This window comes from Rosa chinensis, chromosome 2, assembly GCF_002994745.2.
Source record: "Rosa chinensis cultivar Old Blush chromosome 2, RchiOBHm-V2, whole genome shotgun sequence".
Lineage (NCBI taxonomy): Eukaryota > Viridiplantae > Streptophyta > Magnoliopsida > Rosales > Rosaceae > Rosa > Rosa chinensis.
The window spans coordinates 71,602,113-71,621,030 of NC_037089.1; the positions used below are offsets into that span (position 1 = coordinate 71,602,113).

The 18,918-nt window shown below is 38.5% G+C and overlaps 1 protein-coding gene and 1 pseudogene across 2 annotated transcripts; one reads left to right on the top strand and one right to left on the bottom strand.

The window, feature by feature from the left end:
• Nucleotides 1-1,622: 1,622 nt before the first annotated feature.
• On the top strand, nucleotides 1,623-3,332 carry LOC112184923 (annotated as a pseudogene).
• A 4,366-nt stretch (nucleotides 3,333-7,698) lies between these two features.
• Nucleotides 7,699-18,178, bottom strand: LOC112185566 (Fanconi anemia group D2 protein homolog). 2 transcript variants are annotated; one of them, XM_024323824.2, is made up of 32 exons: nucleotides 17,756-18,178; nucleotides 17,259-17,685; nucleotides 16,718-16,972; nucleotides 16,403-16,615; nucleotides 16,000-16,131; nucleotides 15,789-15,918; nucleotides 15,634-15,680; nucleotides 15,457-15,558; nucleotides 15,195-15,302; nucleotides 14,730-14,872; nucleotides 14,479-14,573; nucleotides 14,287-14,365; nucleotides 14,135-14,186; nucleotides 13,967-14,047; nucleotides 13,548-13,643; nucleotides 13,353-13,456; nucleotides 12,338-12,818; nucleotides 11,665-11,700; nucleotides 11,376-11,577; nucleotides 11,158-11,291; nucleotides 10,867-11,047; nucleotides 10,544-10,773; nucleotides 10,328-10,423; nucleotides 9,687-9,776; nucleotides 9,579-9,611; nucleotides 9,341-9,475; nucleotides 9,151-9,211; nucleotides 9,021-9,076; nucleotides 8,860-8,916; nucleotides 8,621-8,741; nucleotides 8,172-8,384; nucleotides 7,699-7,963 (listed from the first exon to the last, which is right to left on the bottom strand). In XM_024323824.2, exons 1-31 carry the CDS (start codon nucleotides 17,947-17,949, stop codon nucleotides 8,221-8,223), a joined length of 4,335 nt encoding a protein of 1,444 aa, XP_024179592.1. In that variant the 5' UTR covers nucleotides 17,950-18,178; the 3' UTR covers nucleotides 7,699-7,963; nucleotides 8,172-8,220. The 2 variants fall into 2 exon arrangements, with proteins under 2 accessions (XP_024179592.1, XP_040369737.1); XM_040513803.1 differs by lacking the exon at nucleotides 7,699-7,963 and having other exon boundaries at nucleotides 7,999-8,384.
• Nucleotides 18,179-18,918: the final 740 nt, after the last annotated feature.

Consider the following 18,918-nt stretch of genomic DNA (forward strand, 5'->3'; position numbering starts at 1 on the left):
AGTTGCTTTATAACCACGCTTGGCGGCCTCCTTGGTGAATCTAGTAACTCCTCAATAACAACTCCACTAGAACCAGCCTGACTAAAAGCAAAATCATAGTACTCATCTTCTTCATCCGAAAGCTCATCCTCATCATCATCTATCTCCAAAAATTGGGGTTCAAATACAAATGATCCAAGTATAAAATCACTAGCCTAATTTGTGGAACACAACAACACATAGTAACTGCATCCGAATCTGCGAAAGCTTTGTCAAAGCCTCATCCTCATTTCCAATCCAAAACCAATAATCTATCCTCTTGCCAACATAGTCTTGGTTCAACCCCCTCACCATTCCATCAACTTCGACAAGTGACATCCTATCCTTGTCCACAAAGTCATAATAGTTTACCTTCCCACCTATATACTGATTCCCACTAAAATAACCTCCATGATACAGCTTAATAGTAAAGTAATCTGGGTGACCTGCATACCAAAATAATCAAAGTTTAATCCATACATGCAGACAGCAGAAAAATCAAGAAGAATAAAGCCACATATAAACAGTAGCAATAGCAAACCTCATCGAAACTAGGACCACAACAGCACTCAAGCACACAACAACATTCTTTACTATTTACTTGGACCACTTGAACAGTATTTAAAGGGTAAACACAGCACCCACCAACCTACTTTATTATCTTCAGTATTTTATTCATAACAATAAACATAAGCAGACAAGAAACCCAATAAATTATCACATGCCAATCCCTATTTCAGTTCAAAATCACTTCTTCTAAACCACTTTCAAGCTTCGAAGACCCCGATTAGTCCCCAAAATAGAATCCCCAAATTAGAAACCCTAATCTCTAAAACCAGAACCCCGATTGAAAACCTTAATTGAAACCATAACAAAACACCCAAAACCCAATCGAAATAAGAAAGCGTGATTGAGATTAAACACTTACTGTAATTCGAAAGCTCATCGATCTCCTTCAGTTTCCTCTCGCGGTCTCCAATCATCGTCCTCCATTCCGCCTTGACGATTTTGGGTTTGAGGTTGTATAAACTTTATCCAGTTCTAGGTTTCTATCCTCGATTTTTTTTACTCTCACTTCTCTATTCGGTTTTGCTTTTCCAGTTTAGTCTTAGGGAATGGTTTTACAAATCCTCAAAATAGGGTTTAGATCTGAAATTAGAAACTGTGCTATTGTTTATTATTGTTTTAGGGTTAATTGAGTGGGAACTGATCGAGGTTTTGAGATTAATTTGGGGGGGGGGGGGAGGGAGGAACGTTCTTCCGGGTTAGTTTGGTAATTCAGCCCTCAACATTCAGATTTAACGTCCAATTTGGCTAGAGGATCAAAGATTGGGCACGAAAAGCGAAAATTAGAAATTTAGGGGGTAAAAGATTGAAATTGAGAGTCTGGGGGGTGAAATGATGACATCCTCAAACCTCAGAGGGGTAAAGAAATTAATCCTACAAATTAATGCAAATTGCAAAGAACTCATCATGCATATGATGCTTCATGGACACCATTAACTTTTATTCAAACAGAATCCCTAGCAATAGTACTAGTTCTTCTCTCCCTTCATGTAGTAGTACTCTTCTTTTCTTCTTGTTAGCTAAGTTAGCTAGTCTTAATGCCAGGAAGCAGAAGCTTGAAGAGCTTCCTTGTGCTCGATGCCACTTTTATCCGTAAGGTACATATAACCTCTAAACACACCGAATCTATTGGAACGAATATACAGTTGCCCGTGAATTATGATGCTATAAATGTTAACATATGGCTTAAGAATCACTACTAATAGCAAGGACCTGCATGTATATACATACTGAAACTAATTGGCAGTTGTTGGAAAGGCTGATGGTATATATTATATATAATTACAAGGCTTGATGATCATCACTAATAGCATTGAATCGTATGTAGATATAGGTTGGAGCGGAGTTTGTTGGGACCTTCATTATGATATTTGCGGCAGCAGCAACAGCAGCACCTATCGTGAACCAAAAGTACGATGGCGCGGAGACACTGCTAGGCAACGCAACATGTGCAAGGCTAGCAGTGATGGTAGTGGTTTTGTCCATCGGCCACATCTCCGGAGCACACCTAAACCCATCAGTCACTATCGCATTTGCAGCGTTTCAACACTTCCCATGGTCCCAAGTTCCCCTCTACATATAATAGCGCAGGTTCTGGCGTCCATCTCTGCAAGTTTTGCTCTCAAGGGTGTTTTTCATCCATTTATGAACGGTGGAGTTACAATTCCTTCAGTAGGTAATGGCCAAGCTTTTGCACGCGAGTTTATTGTCACTTTCAACCTCATGTTTGTCATCATTTTTGTTGCCACAGATACCGCGCCATGCGGTATGTAGTATATGACTGCAAATTATCAAATTTCTCGAGCTCTCTAATTAGTAGGGTTTGATATTCCTTCTTATATATGGTTGACAGGTAGGGGAGTTGGTGTTGAGAATATATACATCCCATATGGAAAAAATGGGACCTTGCCTATGGGTTTATAAGGGTTTGGGCCACTCCATCCATTGCCAATTGGTTTTGGATGTGAACCCCAGATTACTTTATCATGGTATCAAAGCAGGTTACCCACGTGTGCATGCCTAACGGCCACACAGGCTCCACGTCACCCAAAAAGTTGTCCACGTGTATGGCTTGAAAATTCGCCACACGTGCGGGGGCGTGTTGAGAATATATACATCCCACATGGGAAAAATGGGACCTTGCCTATGGGTTTATAAGGGTTTGGGCCACTCCATCCATTGTCAATTGGTTTTGGATGTGAACCCCAGATTACTTTATCAGTTGGCAGGTTTAGCAATTGGAGCTACAGTATTGCTCGACATTCTTATAGCAGGGTGAGTGCTTAAATCTTTTTTGCAGTATTGTGCTAATAGTGCATAGAAAATAAATTAGCATAATTTAAACCTTGTAGTGTTGTAAATGAAATTATATGTACAAACGTTCTTGGCAGGAAAACAACCGGCGCTTCAATGAATCCGGTCCGGACTTTGGGGCCGACAGTGGCTGCAGGACATTATAAGTCACTGTGGATCTACTTGGTTGCCCCAAGACTTGGTGCTTTAGCTGGTGCTGCTGCCCACACAGCTGCGAAGCTCTCAGAAATCCGACCAAACCAGCAGGTTAGGACTAGACTTAATATATAGTTACAACATCTCTATTAATCTCCCTTTTTTTTTCTTTTTCCTTTTTGAGTAATAAAATTTATCTTTGTTCTTTGTGGTAGATCCATGATGCCAGTAATGATGAGACTACACCACAACCTCGCATTCATTTCCCCCCAGACAAATCTCCTTACCGGACAGGGTAACTCAAACACTTCACATCATTATCGTAAGTGTACATAACCGATATAATCAAATAAAAACACTACTCGATCGTACCCGTTGATTAACAACATTATGGAAATTTAATTTGATCCTGTATTTCGACAAAATGTACGTAGTTTCTCAATTATAATTATGTGAACGTAGAAGTATATTGTGGAATCAATAATGTAACGGAAACGCCTGACTATGAGAAACCCTAGCACTATATTCCCCCTAGCGGCGCTCACACTCGCTCTCATCTTAGCACCATCCTCTGATCGTCCTAGGCATATACGGTCCCCTGCATCTTCTAGGGACTGCGACCGGCAGCTTTGGCCATGGCGGCGTCTCTTGCCCTTCAATGGCCGGCAGCTTGCTTGGTTGCTCCTAAACCCAAACGATGGCCTGCATTTCTTGTCAGAATCATCTGCTATAGCCAACGAAGCCAACTCCAAGGGTGATATTGTTCATTCCACCGGAGAATTCATTGCCGATCGTACCCTCCCTAAGAAGGCCATCAACCTCGACGCTACAGCGGCCTGTGTGCCGTCTAGCAGGTCGGTTCTTTTTGGCAATGATCGGGTCTCCTCTGTGATGTTCACGAGTGGCGGCACTATGGGTCATCATACTGCGCTCGGGGATTGGTCATGGCCGGTGTTGCAGATGCTTCTGAAGCTTCAAATGGAGCGTAGAGTTTGGGTGTCCAGATCAAAGTGGAGGAGCATGTGGTTGGGCTGTCTTTGGGCTCAAATCCAAGCCCAGATCTCGGGGAGTTTGACGAAGGAGGTGGACATGGGGCTGCCTTCGAATTGGTCGGCATGGATGCTTGGCCGGCCGACTCCAATATTACTGATGGCGGCAGGAACAACTTGGGGGCAGCTAGGTTTTGTTCTTGATGGGCTTTGTTGATTGATGGTTGGGCCTAGGGCTCTAAAATGGATTTTGGGTATGCTCTCTCTTGGGTCCAGAATAACTAATGGGTTTTTATACCCATTTTTTACTTAGTCTTTTTTCGAATTTACTTGCCTATTACTATGCATTACTGTCCATAGTTAAATAGGCTTTCTTGAATAAGTGAGCATGGGTACCGTCAAATGATCGGACCTAATCTATGTATCGCTGTGGTTTACCACAAACTCTTTATCTACCCATAGACGGTAGAGGGAGGATATGTAATGGTCCTTTCTGGCCTGAGTATTAATATTAATATATCGACATAATATTCTTCAAAAAAAAATAAAAAATACTGTGGAATCAATCAATATTTGGTTTTGTATGGTATAATAGATCTGTAATGCACCTGATACATACATACATACATACATACATACATACATACATACATATATATATATATACATATATATATATATATATATCTACGGAGCAGTTCCAAAGAGGACGTCCGCACTTTAGGGAAAGTGCGAACGGCGACGCTGCAGCTCTGCTCGGGGAGCGACGAAGCGGCGAGGGTTGTCGGAAGGACGCCAGGGGTCGCGCGGAGAGGTCTGCAGTCATGGGAGTCACCGGCGACGTCATTGCAGCTCTGCCCAGAAAACCTACAGTTGCAGGTCGGGTTGCTGCCCAGAACCTGCAACCCCGACCTCGAACGCTGCCCAGAACCGTCCGAGATGCCTCCGGCCTCCCTCCTGCAAGCCGCGCGCCACCGTGGCCGCCTGGATCACCTCCGCTACGTGGCCGTCCGCACTTTAGCGAAGTGCGGACGTCCGCTTTGGAACGGGCCTATATATATATATATATATATATATATATTAATGTTTCATTTTAAATGACATCATTTTAGCCATTCATATCATCCTAAGGCTCTAACTTTATACCTTTTAACCTCTAATCATAATTTATAACATTTATTACAAATATTTTTATTTATTTGTAAGGTGAGAGAGAAAAGCAAAGGGTCAAAACTATAAATTAAATACAATTCATGTCCCAATTGTGGATCTATAAATTTCTCAAAAAATAAAAAAAAAGAGTTTCTCAAAGACCATGATTTTCACCCAAAATTGTGGGGACTATAGCCCACAAAAATCATAACCCTAAAAATCAAATAATAATTTTTAAACACTTCTCGAATTGACAAAACTAAAAAATCACAACCCTTTTTATATAATTTTTAAATTAAAAAAAATCATAAAAGTAAATTCATACAAAGTTTCAGTGTTCTATTAATTGGAACATGTTTTAAAAATCATGCTTTACGAATAAAGAGTTTATGGTACAAAATAATTTCAAGAAAAAAAGTGTTAACAAGATTTTTCTTGTTTCAACATGCCATTACATTTTACGAGTGCCCCCATAACACCTGTCGACGTAGCAAACCATGCAAAGCCCAATTTTCATTCAAATTGTCGTATTTTGTAATCTCACCATTGATAAAATATGATCCTTAAATTATGTTCCAATAGACAAAATACTATTTGATTTTTGTTGATACCCAAATTTCCACAAGTTCGAATTTGACTAAGTGACAGGCAAAAGGAACGAGTGATCAACCTCATTGGGTTTTCAAGCAAGCCCATTCTTCGGTAAAAGAATTCTTTATTCAACAAACGATACGAGATGCCTAAACATTCAAACGATCGACAGGGATTTCTAAATCGACCAACATGCTTATTTATCACGCGATACACGTAGGCCCAAGCTACGTTTGGGGCTCATACGGCGGGATGTGGTGTGGAAGGTAACGGATCATGCGAGGCCCATCGTTACGATAAGGCCCACCGGTAATTTTGGACTTGGGAACCAAAATTCACGCTTCGAGGCCCAATATCTTAACATGGGCTAGTAGAGAGTTGAAAGCAAGCCCAACGAGACTTAGAGCCCACTAGAAGTCTTACCCAAAATCCACTACATTAGGACCCGTGGCCCAAAAGGGGATTGGAGTCGTCTTCTCCAGATTAGGAATATGGTTCCGTTAAATTGCTGCTGGGATTACAACTCCATCCTTTTCGGGTAAGAACTCCAAGTTTATACAAAAGCTCACCAATTCTCATCTTCCAAAATCTTGCCCCAATTTCCGATAGTACTTAGGCATTTGCTATCACAGTTTACAATACCACAAATCAAGGGATTATAATCTCTCAAAAATCACGGCAGCACAAAATCTGGGATTTCCGTCGCCACCCTACGTCTGCACCACCAGTCTTTACCCACACGGCCAAAACAGGTTTTCACTCTTTTCATTTCATAGGGAAGATAAGAACTGAAGGTTTTAGAATGATTCCATCGAAACTAAGAATACTCTCTCAAAGCCTTTGGTTCTTGGTACAAACCCTTCCCCTCTATCGCCGCTATAAAAGGCGAGTTCGTTGCAGTAGAAAACCAAGCCACAACAGCCCAGAAATACAAGCAAGAGATCAAGCTTCATCTCTGATAATCTAGCCACTAATATTCAAATAGCTTTAACCCAAAACCCAGAATGATGTTGTTGCCGGAACTCTCTCTCTCTGCTAAACTCTCATGCCTCCAGCTCCCACACCTTTCCCGCCTATGATGTCCTGTTCCTATAAACTTAAGTTTAAATCGTTACCAAGTAGCTGCTGTTATCATCAAGCTAAGCAGCTGCTGTTATCATCAAGCTAAGTAGCTGCTGTTATCAAGCCAAATAGCTGCTGCTTTACAGGTTACAACGAAGTTGTTCTTGGGACAACCATTGAACGACTTTGGGCCTAGTCTCGCACAACTAGGAGGGTCTTGCTGCAAAAGTCAAAGTCACAAAAATCACCCTCACAATTTTTTTTTACTATATACTCCTTGATGTAGTTTTTTATTGATGATGAATGAATTCCTTGTTTGATTAAAAAAAAAAAAGTTGAAAAGTAAAAAAAATATATATATATATATATATATATATATATATATATAAATCGTTTAATATTTCTATGTTCTACAAGTTTAAGCATATTCTGAAAATCATGCTCTATGAATACTAGCTAGGATCACGGCACATGTGATTATGTCAAACCATGGAATTCGAAAGGTGATTTCATGGGATGTTCAAATATGTCAAGCCATGTAAATCTGTATTTTTCTTCAAATTCTTTCATGTCATGAACTCACTATTGGTCAAGTATATTTTCAAAATGGTATTTCAATTAATGGAACTCAAAAACATTGATCAGTTTTTTTTTTTTTTCCACTTACATGTTAATGTTTTCCTAGTCAAGTAAGAATTTGACATATATGCAACTGAAGTGAGACGATACTTGCAGTTGAATAATCATTCATTACATTTCATGATCTAAATATATATATTTTTTTAACCATTTACTTTTTTATCCATTATGATTTCATTTAATTTAAATTACAGGTATAATGTGCAAGACACATGCACCAACACTTGATGCATGAATGCACCTAAATAACTAAAGTCAATCTCATAATAGAATCACATTTACAATATTACTTGTCAAATTCTATTAAATAAAATGTATAGATATAATTTACAATTAGTCCACCTAGTGACCTAGTCATAAAGCTACGATTTTCATGGTTAAAAGCTTCAATGAGTACCATTTGTTGCCCTTTCCTTTTATCACCATTTCTGGCTACAAGTTGATCAGCATGTGTTACTTACTCCATTCAATATATGTTACTCCCTACAAAGGAGGTCCTGCAAAACTATAAAAATTATTAGTAATCAACATATAAAGTTTTAAACCGATCATTGCACAACTGGTGGTACACTAATAAAAGATTAGCTGTACATTTTCTAGTTCAGTTAATTCGTCTTGTAAGATATGGACTTTATTGTGAAACATTCAGAGCACTATATTCTCGAATAATACAAGTCTTGCAAGGTTTATTTAAGTAAAACTCACGAGTTTGTTTCAGTCAATGCGTTCAAAGCGTTTTTGATACCAAGCACTTTCATTCGGTCAATGTCTCTGCGTCCTCTTCAACTGCAACACTCTCCGGTGGATATTCATCAACAGCTTCATCTGGCTCCTCATCAGCACTGTTCTCGTTATCATGATCCGCATATACTTGGGAACTCACGACCTCACCCGTCAAATTTTTATGCTTCAAATTTCCTGTTGGAGTAGCAATGAATATACACACTTCACTTAGAAAAGTATACAGACAAAGCATGACATGAGAAGAGACCTGTACACAGGACTCACTGACATTGAACAAGGCAAATTGTTTTAGAGTGCAAAAGGTGTGAGATTGTTTTATTAGTCTCTGTACTCTAAATAGTTTCTGTAAGATTATATAGTTATCCTGTACACACAGGTGCACACAAGAAAGCCATCAATGCAAAACATACCCATCCAGAAAGTAAGGCCGCTTGGTGCAGTGTGGAGAAGAGCTTTCACACAGAACAAAAAGCGTTCCATAGATCTCTTTGTAGCAGGGATTTTTCTGGTTATACTTGTTTGTCTCAAGCCCTTCCAGAACAATAAACAAAGCATAGTAAAAAAGTAGTGTATGATAATGAAATTGCAACTGTGAACATAATTAGTCGTAAAAGAAAATTATATTTTTAGTAAGAAACCTAGGACTAACCTTTGCTTCAGAACATAGGGTCTGTATTGTTCTTGTGGCTTTTTGAAGCTCTAAAACCTAATTAATACAAAAAGGAAAAGATTATCTTTCAGGACAAATAAGAGATAAAACTTTACTCCATCTTCAACATGTAACCATCTATTTGTTTCAACAGATCTTACCAACTTGATTATCTGCTCGTTGTGCACTTGGAAGTGGGACTGTAAGAAGTCAAAAACTGCAAAACATTATGATTTCAGTGCTCATACACTTCACATTCAGATCATATGCTTACAAGTGTCACGAATATACCTTTCAGGAAGGAATCAACGAACTTCCCACCATACCCAACAGCCATGGCATGCAAGGTCACCTAAACCACACGATACTAACAGGTTAAACTCTGAAGGCACTAGAGCCATCATAACAACACTGAACTAGAATAAGTCAATCAAAAACAACAGTAGTGATGATTAATAACTTCATAATCATGTTTATCTACCTTGTCATGAGTCTTACAAAGGTTAACTAGTGATACAACCACATTTACACACTGGTGTAGCTTGATCAGAAGCTTTTCAATAGTTTCGTGTTGTGCGCCAGCTCTCGGTCGCTTCAGGGTAGTAGCTTCCTTGACCTAAGAGAGGTACTAACATCATTTCTAGTTCTTTGACCTAGTGAATTTTGACTAAAACATAGGAGATCCTAGGAAAAGTTTGAAAAATGAATCTATAACTCACCAATTTGTTAAGAACGGTAAGATTCTCTTCATGCTGCACATAATATCACCTTGTGTAAACATCTCCAACAAGAAAACCATCATAAATAAAGCAAAACCATAGTCTTACCAATATCTTGTACCATACACCAAATGTTCCAGAAGATAGAGAAGGAAAACCATGACGATCATCTTCTTCCTTTCCTTTTCCAAAAGAAGCCTAATACAGAAATCAAATTTGAACATTACATTAATGGCTGGTCAACAAACTGTTTTGGTGGTTCACCAATATGAATAAACAATCTGTCCAAGATTGAATCAAGTCAGTGATATCATAGTCTAGACTATGGAACACCATTTTTCAATATGGATTTCTCAGATCCACAATCTAAAGAGTCAAAAAATAGGGTACTCCATTTGATCTGGAAGGAGAGAACAAGGGTCCAATTTCCAAACAGTTTGTCTTATTGGTATTGAGATGCAAGCATAATGACATAAAAAGTTAAAAAAATATACTTCCATTCTGAACTGTTTTTATATGATCTAAATTACAACATTTAAAAGGTATATTCAGTTATTCACAGAGGACAAGTTGTCAATATCAAAAGACATGCACCTTTTACTGACTAAAATAATGTGATTCCATTTTTATTCATAAAGCTAAAAATAAATTCAAAAATATCCCTCTAATCCACAAATATAGAGAAAAACTAAATATACGGAAACTTTGAACAAAAACCAAGTCCCAGAGTGAAGATAAAATTCATTTACCTGGGGTAAAATAGAGCAGGAGAGCTCATCCAGCAGATCAGGAGTAGAGCCGCTATTATCCAGGTAAATACGCAATATCTTCTGTACTGTTTCTCCCTATAGACAATTAGATATAAGAAAACTCGAAATGGTGCATCCATGTATAAAGACAAAACTATAATAAAACATTTTCTAAATTAATACAAGAAATAACAGATCGAAACAAAGATAGCTCACTTTGCTCTTCCAACCATTATCAAGATTGTCATCATCCCATCTATGCCTTAAAATCTTCTCCGCAGAAGTACCAAGTTTTCTGCGCAAAGCAGGAACAGCCTCCTGGATAAATCCGTACTGCATGCTTTTACCATTTCCCTCCAACTTACGGACAAATTTCTGGACTGAGGTTACAACCGATTCTAGAGTAAAAAGTGACTCTGAAGCCAGCATAAAGGAGAAAGAACATGCTGCAGGAACCATATGCACTGGTGATTAATTAAAAGTATGACCATCAATGAGCATCTTAAAGCACCACCAGGAAACAAGATTGAATAATCTACCTATGTCCAAGACACCTTCAAAGAATGAATAAGCTCCAAAATATAAATATTCTGCAGTCCCAGGAGAGAGGTTAGGCTGTATCCCTGCAAAAAAACCATCTGGAATCTTATCGGGCTGAAATGCTTCTAGCAGGTGTGAGAGAGCTGGCTTGTCTGTTTGAAGACCAGGAAGGTTTAATATCTGTCATTACAATCAAAATAAGAAGATTTAGTAGTTTTCTAACAAAAGTTAAAAATCAAGTACATAGGATATTGGGCTAGGCTGAGAGAGAGAGAGGAGTAGATTTTCACCGCACTGAAACAATGAAGTACTTCTTTGAATACTGAAGTAGAAGCTGTGTAGTTTGAAAGTACAAGATTGGGAATGTCTGGATTTCCAGCAGCAGTAGATTCATTATTCCAATGTTCTTCACAAGTTTCATCACCTGCAGAGTTACGTGTTCTAAGATTATAAGAGGAAGTGGCATTCTTCTACTGTTTATACACCAAACTGTGCTTTACAATCTCACCTTCTTTAAGTAACCAAACTGCACTATCCAAATGTTTCTTAAGACTTGGAAAGAGTGGTTCAATTCTGCTCACGAATTCATCTAATGTCATCCTTGTGAACCCAACTGGACCACTCAAGCATTTACCCCACAACTGTTTTCCAGGATTGAAGTACTCCAGCTTGTTGTGCAGATCACGCAGAAGGTACAGATGTAGGGGTAACTAGCACCCACAGAAAAGAAAATAAGTTTCGCAAGCATTTTTTTTTTCATAATAAATAAGAACTACTAGTCTTTGAAAGGCTGGTACCTCAGCTGCAGCATCAGAGCAACAGGACGCTTCACTCTGCATTTCACAATAACAAATGTTACACAATTATTCTATTGAAATACCATCCACATCTTGTAAATAAGCTACTGATTTGACATGCAGAAAAATTGATCAGTACAAAAGCAGATATTTTGACATAGATCTGCACGTTATTAAGTACAAGTGTATAGCATATCAGTTCGGCTTTTATCAAAACAAAAAAAAAAACAAAAAAAAAATCTTTGAATGACTTTAATCAGTGAAACCTGTAGTGTTTATACTTTACATAGTATTACTATCTTATTTGCTCTTATAACCCAAAGCACAAAAACCAGGTCTTTCTAAGGTACAAGCTGACAGCCTGTTGCCAAAATCTCAATGAAAAAAAAGTACACAAAAATAAATTATTAATAATAATAAATAAATAAAAAGAATCTACCTAAGAATTGACCAAATTAACTCAGAGTTATATATACTGTATGAGGACAAAATCTTTACAGAAGCATCAAATTTGTGATTTCTATTTGTGCATTAGGCTATATGAATCACCTTCCTTCACTAAATACTAAACGGTGACCAAAAGTAACCATAGTAGCATAAAAGTGAGGATTAATTTTCTAACTTAATCACAACTAATACAATAAGTACAGCTTATTTAATCAGCTAACCATACCTTTGAAATTGCTAAAACTGAATAACATTGAACCAGGAGAGGTCTGAATTTAGATCTCTGAGCTTCAAGGGCCTTGGCAACAGCAGACATTTCTATAATGGCAGCCTCATTAAAGTCACAGAGATTTTTCTGAGATGACTCAGATGACCTTCCCTTTGTAGATAAACCGGAAGAATCCTCATTTGGCACCTCTTGGCCTGTTATAACTCCCGCTTTCTCCAAGACATCAAATAATGTGGGCTGCCGGAGTTTTCCCATAGTATCTGATGTTGTTGATGCTTTTGAGGTCTTATTATTTCTCCTCGCTCCGCTTGGAGAGATGTCCTCTTGTGTCTTCTTATGCTCGAGTTTCTTTTCAGTGTGCCTCATATGGTGAGGTTGGTTTAAGAGAGAAGACTGATTGATATCCGCATGTGGATGAAGTTCAGGAAGAGGTAGAGAGTACCTCTCAATACAATTGTTTAATATGCTTTCCAAAAATCTGCATTATTGTACGTGTCTCCATCAATGCTCAAGATTAAAGGTTCTAATACCACTATTAGAAAGATATTATTCAATCAAGTGTTTCAGAGCCACATCAACAATTTCCCACAATCCAGCCGATCACCAATGCTTTAAATTACAAGGGTAGCCAGTTTCAGGACAGCAAAAGGTGTCACACCCTTAACATAAATAAATAGACAAAATAAAGTAAAAAATAATAATAATAACAAACAGCAGAAAAACTAATACAGTAAAACTGAATAAGAAAATAAAATGCTGCCATTAGGTTTCCTGCACCTCATAAATGATGCCTTAAACTATCTAGATATTATAAGGATGCCCCCTTCCCTTGAATTTTCCTCATTTGCAACAAACATTCACAATTATATATTTTTGAAACTTGACAAAATGATAGTGTAAGTTAGACACTTTGAAGCAAAATTACTTCACAATTTTTAATATTTAAAGCAGACAGCAGATTTTTAGAAAATTTTGCATAAGTTGCGAAGGGAGTAAAGGCACAGTAACGTACATAAGATTCCTCACACGCTTCAAAAGCTTGGCAATTATGTCCTCCTTAGTAGCCTGACTTGTAAATTCAAATCTTCCGGTGATTTGTGTACAGAAGGCATTGAGCTACACATTACATTAAAGGAGTAAGAAACCACAGTTTACAAGTACAAACCAGTTGAAAACTGAATGCAACATTATAAGCTTCTACACTTACTAGTTCCCGTATCCAATTAGAAGCATAAAATAGAGAGCCACATACAATCTGTTTCTGCTTCCCTGTGAGAGACGGCCACTCAGATCCAAAGAAATACTGGGAATCCACAAGTAGTTGCATGTCAGTATTGGTCATTGATATGAGCACTGACAGGCTACACAAGTAAAAGAATTCAAACCAACTAACAACAATATATTACTTCAACTGATCACAATTCCATAATTCTCAAATGCTACAGTAAATAAGGTATCTGGAGCAATCTCTGTGTGCGTGCATTTAAATATGTGTGACTTATGGTTTACATTGGGGATATATTTGTCAGAATTCTTAAAGGCGGATTTACAGCTTTAACTAGAAGAGAAACTCTGGTATAAGCCAAAGATTTATCTACGGAAAAGGCATTTTTTACTTGGCCTGACCTTTGAAGAAGGGAGGTGGAGAGGACAGCCCAGTAGTGCATCAATTCCACCAAGAGATCCTTGATTTGTCAACCTTTCAATCTGAAAGTTGAAAAAAACAATCCAAAAGTTTATCACAGAGATCGTAATCTGATCAGTTATGAGCAATCACAAGCACCTTGAACTTACTGCAGATAATAGAAGGAAGTTAGCAGGAAGAACTTGTAAAGAAGAAGCAGACCTGCACACAACAAGATTCCAACTTCAGCATTCATCAATAACCAGAAAAAGAAAACAAGACTTATCTATGAGACTTATTAATGTGTATGCTAACACATTACTGCAATGTAGATGAAGCCAATGGCAAAATGTTTAGACAAATAGGAGATATATCACCGTCCAAGTTCATCCACAGTTCACCTAGAAAAATAAGAGGTATCATTATTGACAAAAAGCAATATCTCTATCAGGAGAAAACAAAAAAGGAAGGAATAGCGCATATCTGAATCACAATAAGGAATATTGCAAATCACCTTCTAAACCACAATAAGATTCGTTGGCTGCTAATTTCCCACCGTCAAGATCAGAAAGAAATATAGATTCAAACTCTCCTACATGTTTGCCAATCCTGCAATAGGCAGATCAGTTTTTCCAAAGTAAAAAACAACTACTTGTATGTAACTATGTACGTAAAAATCAGTCCAAAAAAACAAACTATGTGTGTTAAAAAAAAAGACAAAAAAGGAACAGAGAGAGAGAACTAGGGTTATTAAAATTAACTGACCATTCCATAACTATTGGATCAAGTGTGTTATTATCCATCATTTCAGTCAGTTCGTCATAAAACATGATCAGAGGTAAGGGCAACTGTTTGCAAGAGTCCAAAGCTGTTTTCAAGAGTTCCAGAGCCTCATCACAGTTTGATTTCTGTAGGAATGAAGGATGATGAAGGTTTTGAGAATAAAGTGTTTAAAAAATGAAACAAACAGAATGCTGACAAAAATATAATCGTAAGTTTAATACAATTTTATTTACAGAACCAAAACGTGAAATCAGCCTGGAGGCAACAAATATGAGCATTTTACTGTGTTCTCTATGTTTCTCCAATCAACATAAAATTTAAACATCACAATCATGGGAAAGGCTATTTCTCAAATAGATGTTAATCAATGCCAAAACAACGTCAACATACTACTACCCATGTCCACCTAACTATGGAAGAGTAGAACGGACATGCTGGTGGATTTACCTGAGATGGGGATGGATATGTATCATTAGCTGCATATCCTAGACGGGAAACTATCTTCAGAGTCCCAACAAGGCCCATCTTCTTGTAGTTCAGATCTGGATGACTAACCTGTCCAACAGGAGGGAGGAACAACTCAATTTTCCATTACCACAACTGTAACAGCGACTACGGTTATACATGTATTGCATTTCAATATAATGCTGCATATATAAAAAATAATAATAATAAATTAAAAAAAAAAAAATTTGATCATTCTTTGTACCTGCTTACGTACTATCATGAAAAGTTCATTTGCAAAGGAAGAACCATATGAATCTACACTTGACCGAGCCAAAAGGGCCAGATGGCTGAAAATCTCATAGACCTTCATGGTGGTAAAATCAGTGAATGATGATTTTAAGTTTTGAGCCAAGAATAATAAAGAATGATAGCATCCTACCTTGTGCAGATTTTCAAGACTGAATCCCTCTAAATAATCCAAGATACCTGAAATGAGGAACAAAGAAGTCATCATGCATTGTTGAAAGTACTCCACACATACTACCATTAATGATGGATTAATATTTTTTAACTAGTGATGGATGTGTATTATACCACTAATATGAGAAGAAAGAGGAATTAATTGCTGTGCATATTTGGAAACCAGCAACCTCATGGTCTCTAAAGAAGAACTGACTTCAAAACCCACACTAGAGCCCACATGGGTAACTAGTGAACCAAGAACCTACGTGAAAGATACAATCAGTAGTTACATCATCCTCTGTTGATGACCAAATAACCAGTAAAGAAACTGTAGACCACTTACTTCCTGTCTTGAATAAGTATCATCAAACTCCTCAAAGAGACAAACATACATGTGAATGCTAAAGTGCCTGGCCTTCTGCTCTTTGCAAGCCAACAGGTACTCAGACAAAGAAATGAAAGATAGAAAATAATCCTACAAAGTTAAAAAGGAAAATTCAAATTAGTTAATACATCACTTAATTAAAAAAAAAAAAAAGAGAGAGAGAGAGAAAACTCATCCCTACAGTTGTAATGAATTCTAGCACAAGTGGCACTGGGTGGGGTGGAAGAGTAGAAGCTCTAAGGTTCATTTCTCATCATACGTAAGAAAATTGGTGCTCTTGCCATCCCTAAAGCCTATATTCCCACCCATCCTCTATTCCAACAGAAACCACTGCTTGATCGAATATTATGGTCAAAATTACCTGTACGAGCTCCTTGTGCCCATGAATGCATTGATCAAACATAGCTTCCTGAATACAATCTTCAATAACTTTTTTCTTAAATAGCTTTTCAACACTCCTTTGCAAAGATTCGCCATTCATGTATATCAGCATAAGTAGCCATATGTCAATGACTTTGTGATCCTGAGGTTTCTCAAGACAGTTCAAGTCTTTCAAGATCTCCTGACACAGTATCTACATAAAAAAATTAATAAAAAATAAATAAATAAAATATTAGAGGAGAAAAAATTAATTCAATCATAACCATTGTTCTTGAATAAGGGGCAGAAAACATACATTCTTAAATCTAAGACTTGATCTCAAGGCATCAAGAATAGAAGCCTCTGTGTTGTCCACCCGAGACTTTCCTTTGAGTTTACTCTGTTGTGATGCATGATGGCTTGATACACCAACAAACTTCAGCTTCGCACGTATCTGAGAGATTATTCGCCTCACATTCGATGGTGTTGCTGAAAGCAATAAAAATCTAAGCAGGTAGGGCATATGCTCCGCATCAATTGTTCTGATGCAGGACAATGCTATGGTGATAACCTTCAAATAGAATGAGATTGAATGTTAGGTGCGGTTAGAGTATGCAAAAGATTACTTAATCCTGATTTTCACTCCTCAAACATAAGAATCCAAAGTAAATCATTTCATAATATCACTGTATACTTCATTTTCCTTACCAATAAATGACAATGAAACTAAAATGTGCAGTAGGCTTAGCACGGTATACAAAGACAATTTGTGATTCCAATTTTTCTCAACAACCAAACACATATTAACCCAAACTGTTAAAGGCACTACTTAGAATCCAAAGGTAAGTGAAAGGTACCTGTTCTTGCAACTCATTATCCAAATTAAGGTTCGAGAAGGAATCAAGCACAGCCACAACTACAGCCGAGTCCTCTTCAAGCATTTTCTCCAGAGACTGAACCACAGTCTTGTTATCCTGATCCCCAATAATCTCCGGCAGTGATCCAATGATCTCCTTCTTCAAATGCATAGGGCAAATCGAGAGCACTTGCATCAATTTCTCAGCCAATGCATTAGAATCAACAACGAAATCGAGCCACCGGAAGTGGTTGATTATAAGCCTAGCAACATCATCTTCAAGAGAAAGCGATGGATTCTGATCCGAATCCCCATGGAAATACTCCGGAAGCTTCTCGAGAAGCATGTTCTGAATGTCGACTTGGATCGACGGGACCAGCAATAGGTGCCGGAGTAAGCTGTCGGTTCTGGTTGAAGCAGTAAGAACCCTAGAAATGTAGAGAACAATTTTCAGAAATTGAAGCGTGAAATAGTTGGAGATTGTAGAGAGGAACTGACCTGCGGAGGTTTCTGGGGGTTTGAATGTAGGAGGAGAGACCGCTGAGGAAATCGGAGCGGAGAGCAGGGGCATTTTCGGAAGAGGAAAATGTGCGGTGGAGGTCGCGGCGGAGCTTGTGAGGATCGGAGGGGAGGCACGGAGGGCCGGAGGGGTTGACGAGGGTGCAACCGGCCTCGGCTAAAATTGAAACCATTTTATCGACGGCGTCGTTTTGTGTTGAATTTGAGGCGGCGGTGGCGGTGGTTTTGGGTTTTGAGGATTTGGGGGGAGGGGGAGGGGGCCGAGAGAAGAGGCGGGTCTCTTGCGGGAAGGGAGTTGTTGGTGGAGGAACACCATCTTGGGCGGTTTACGGCGTCGTTTCGCTGGGATCTGATCTCTGAGGTCTGCTGCTACTGTGGGAAGAGAGAGACGGAGAGACTCAGAGAAATGAGGGCATAAAAGGGCGCGAAATTTTGGTGGGGGTGGAGGTAGGGCTGTTTCGAATTTGTTTTCAAAAATATCTAATCTTTCTTTCTTTTTTCTCTCTCTAAAACGGCGTAGTATACAAGTAGTTCACTTGTTTTTTTTTTTTTTTTGAAATAAAAGTTGAATTCATTAGATCAACAGCAAATAGGCTGGAGTCTACCAAAACTTACATAAGAAATCCGGCAAGAAAATCCGGAGTAACCTACCTAAGCTAAAGCAAACCTTTAAAGATCACTGGGTCGCTCACATTTAAGCGAGTCTATACAAGAATGAAAAAACCTCGCCTCCTACGGAAAGAAATCATTCAACTAGCCCTCACTTGCCAATCACGCAATTGTGGTACAAGCAAGATACTAGAAACGTCATAGAAGACTCATAGAAGTTAATCCAACCTCACACAGGCTCAAACCCTAATACATTAGGGCCCCAATTGCCTTGACCTGAGCCCGAGCCCGTAGGCCCAAGCCCAAGTCCAGTCTTGTCTAGCAGAAAGAAAATCAAACAGGCCCATCAGCCCAAGAATGAGCCCAGGCCCAATCCCAAGCCAACAGAAGAGAATCCTCATGTTGATCCTTCACCTCCGCCGCCGTCATACTCCCCGGCGGCAAGGCCTTCAACCACAGCTCTGGTGGCCGGCCATTCCAGCAGTGCGACAACATCAGGACTTGTTGCCTTTCTGCTACTCGGTCAACAATCC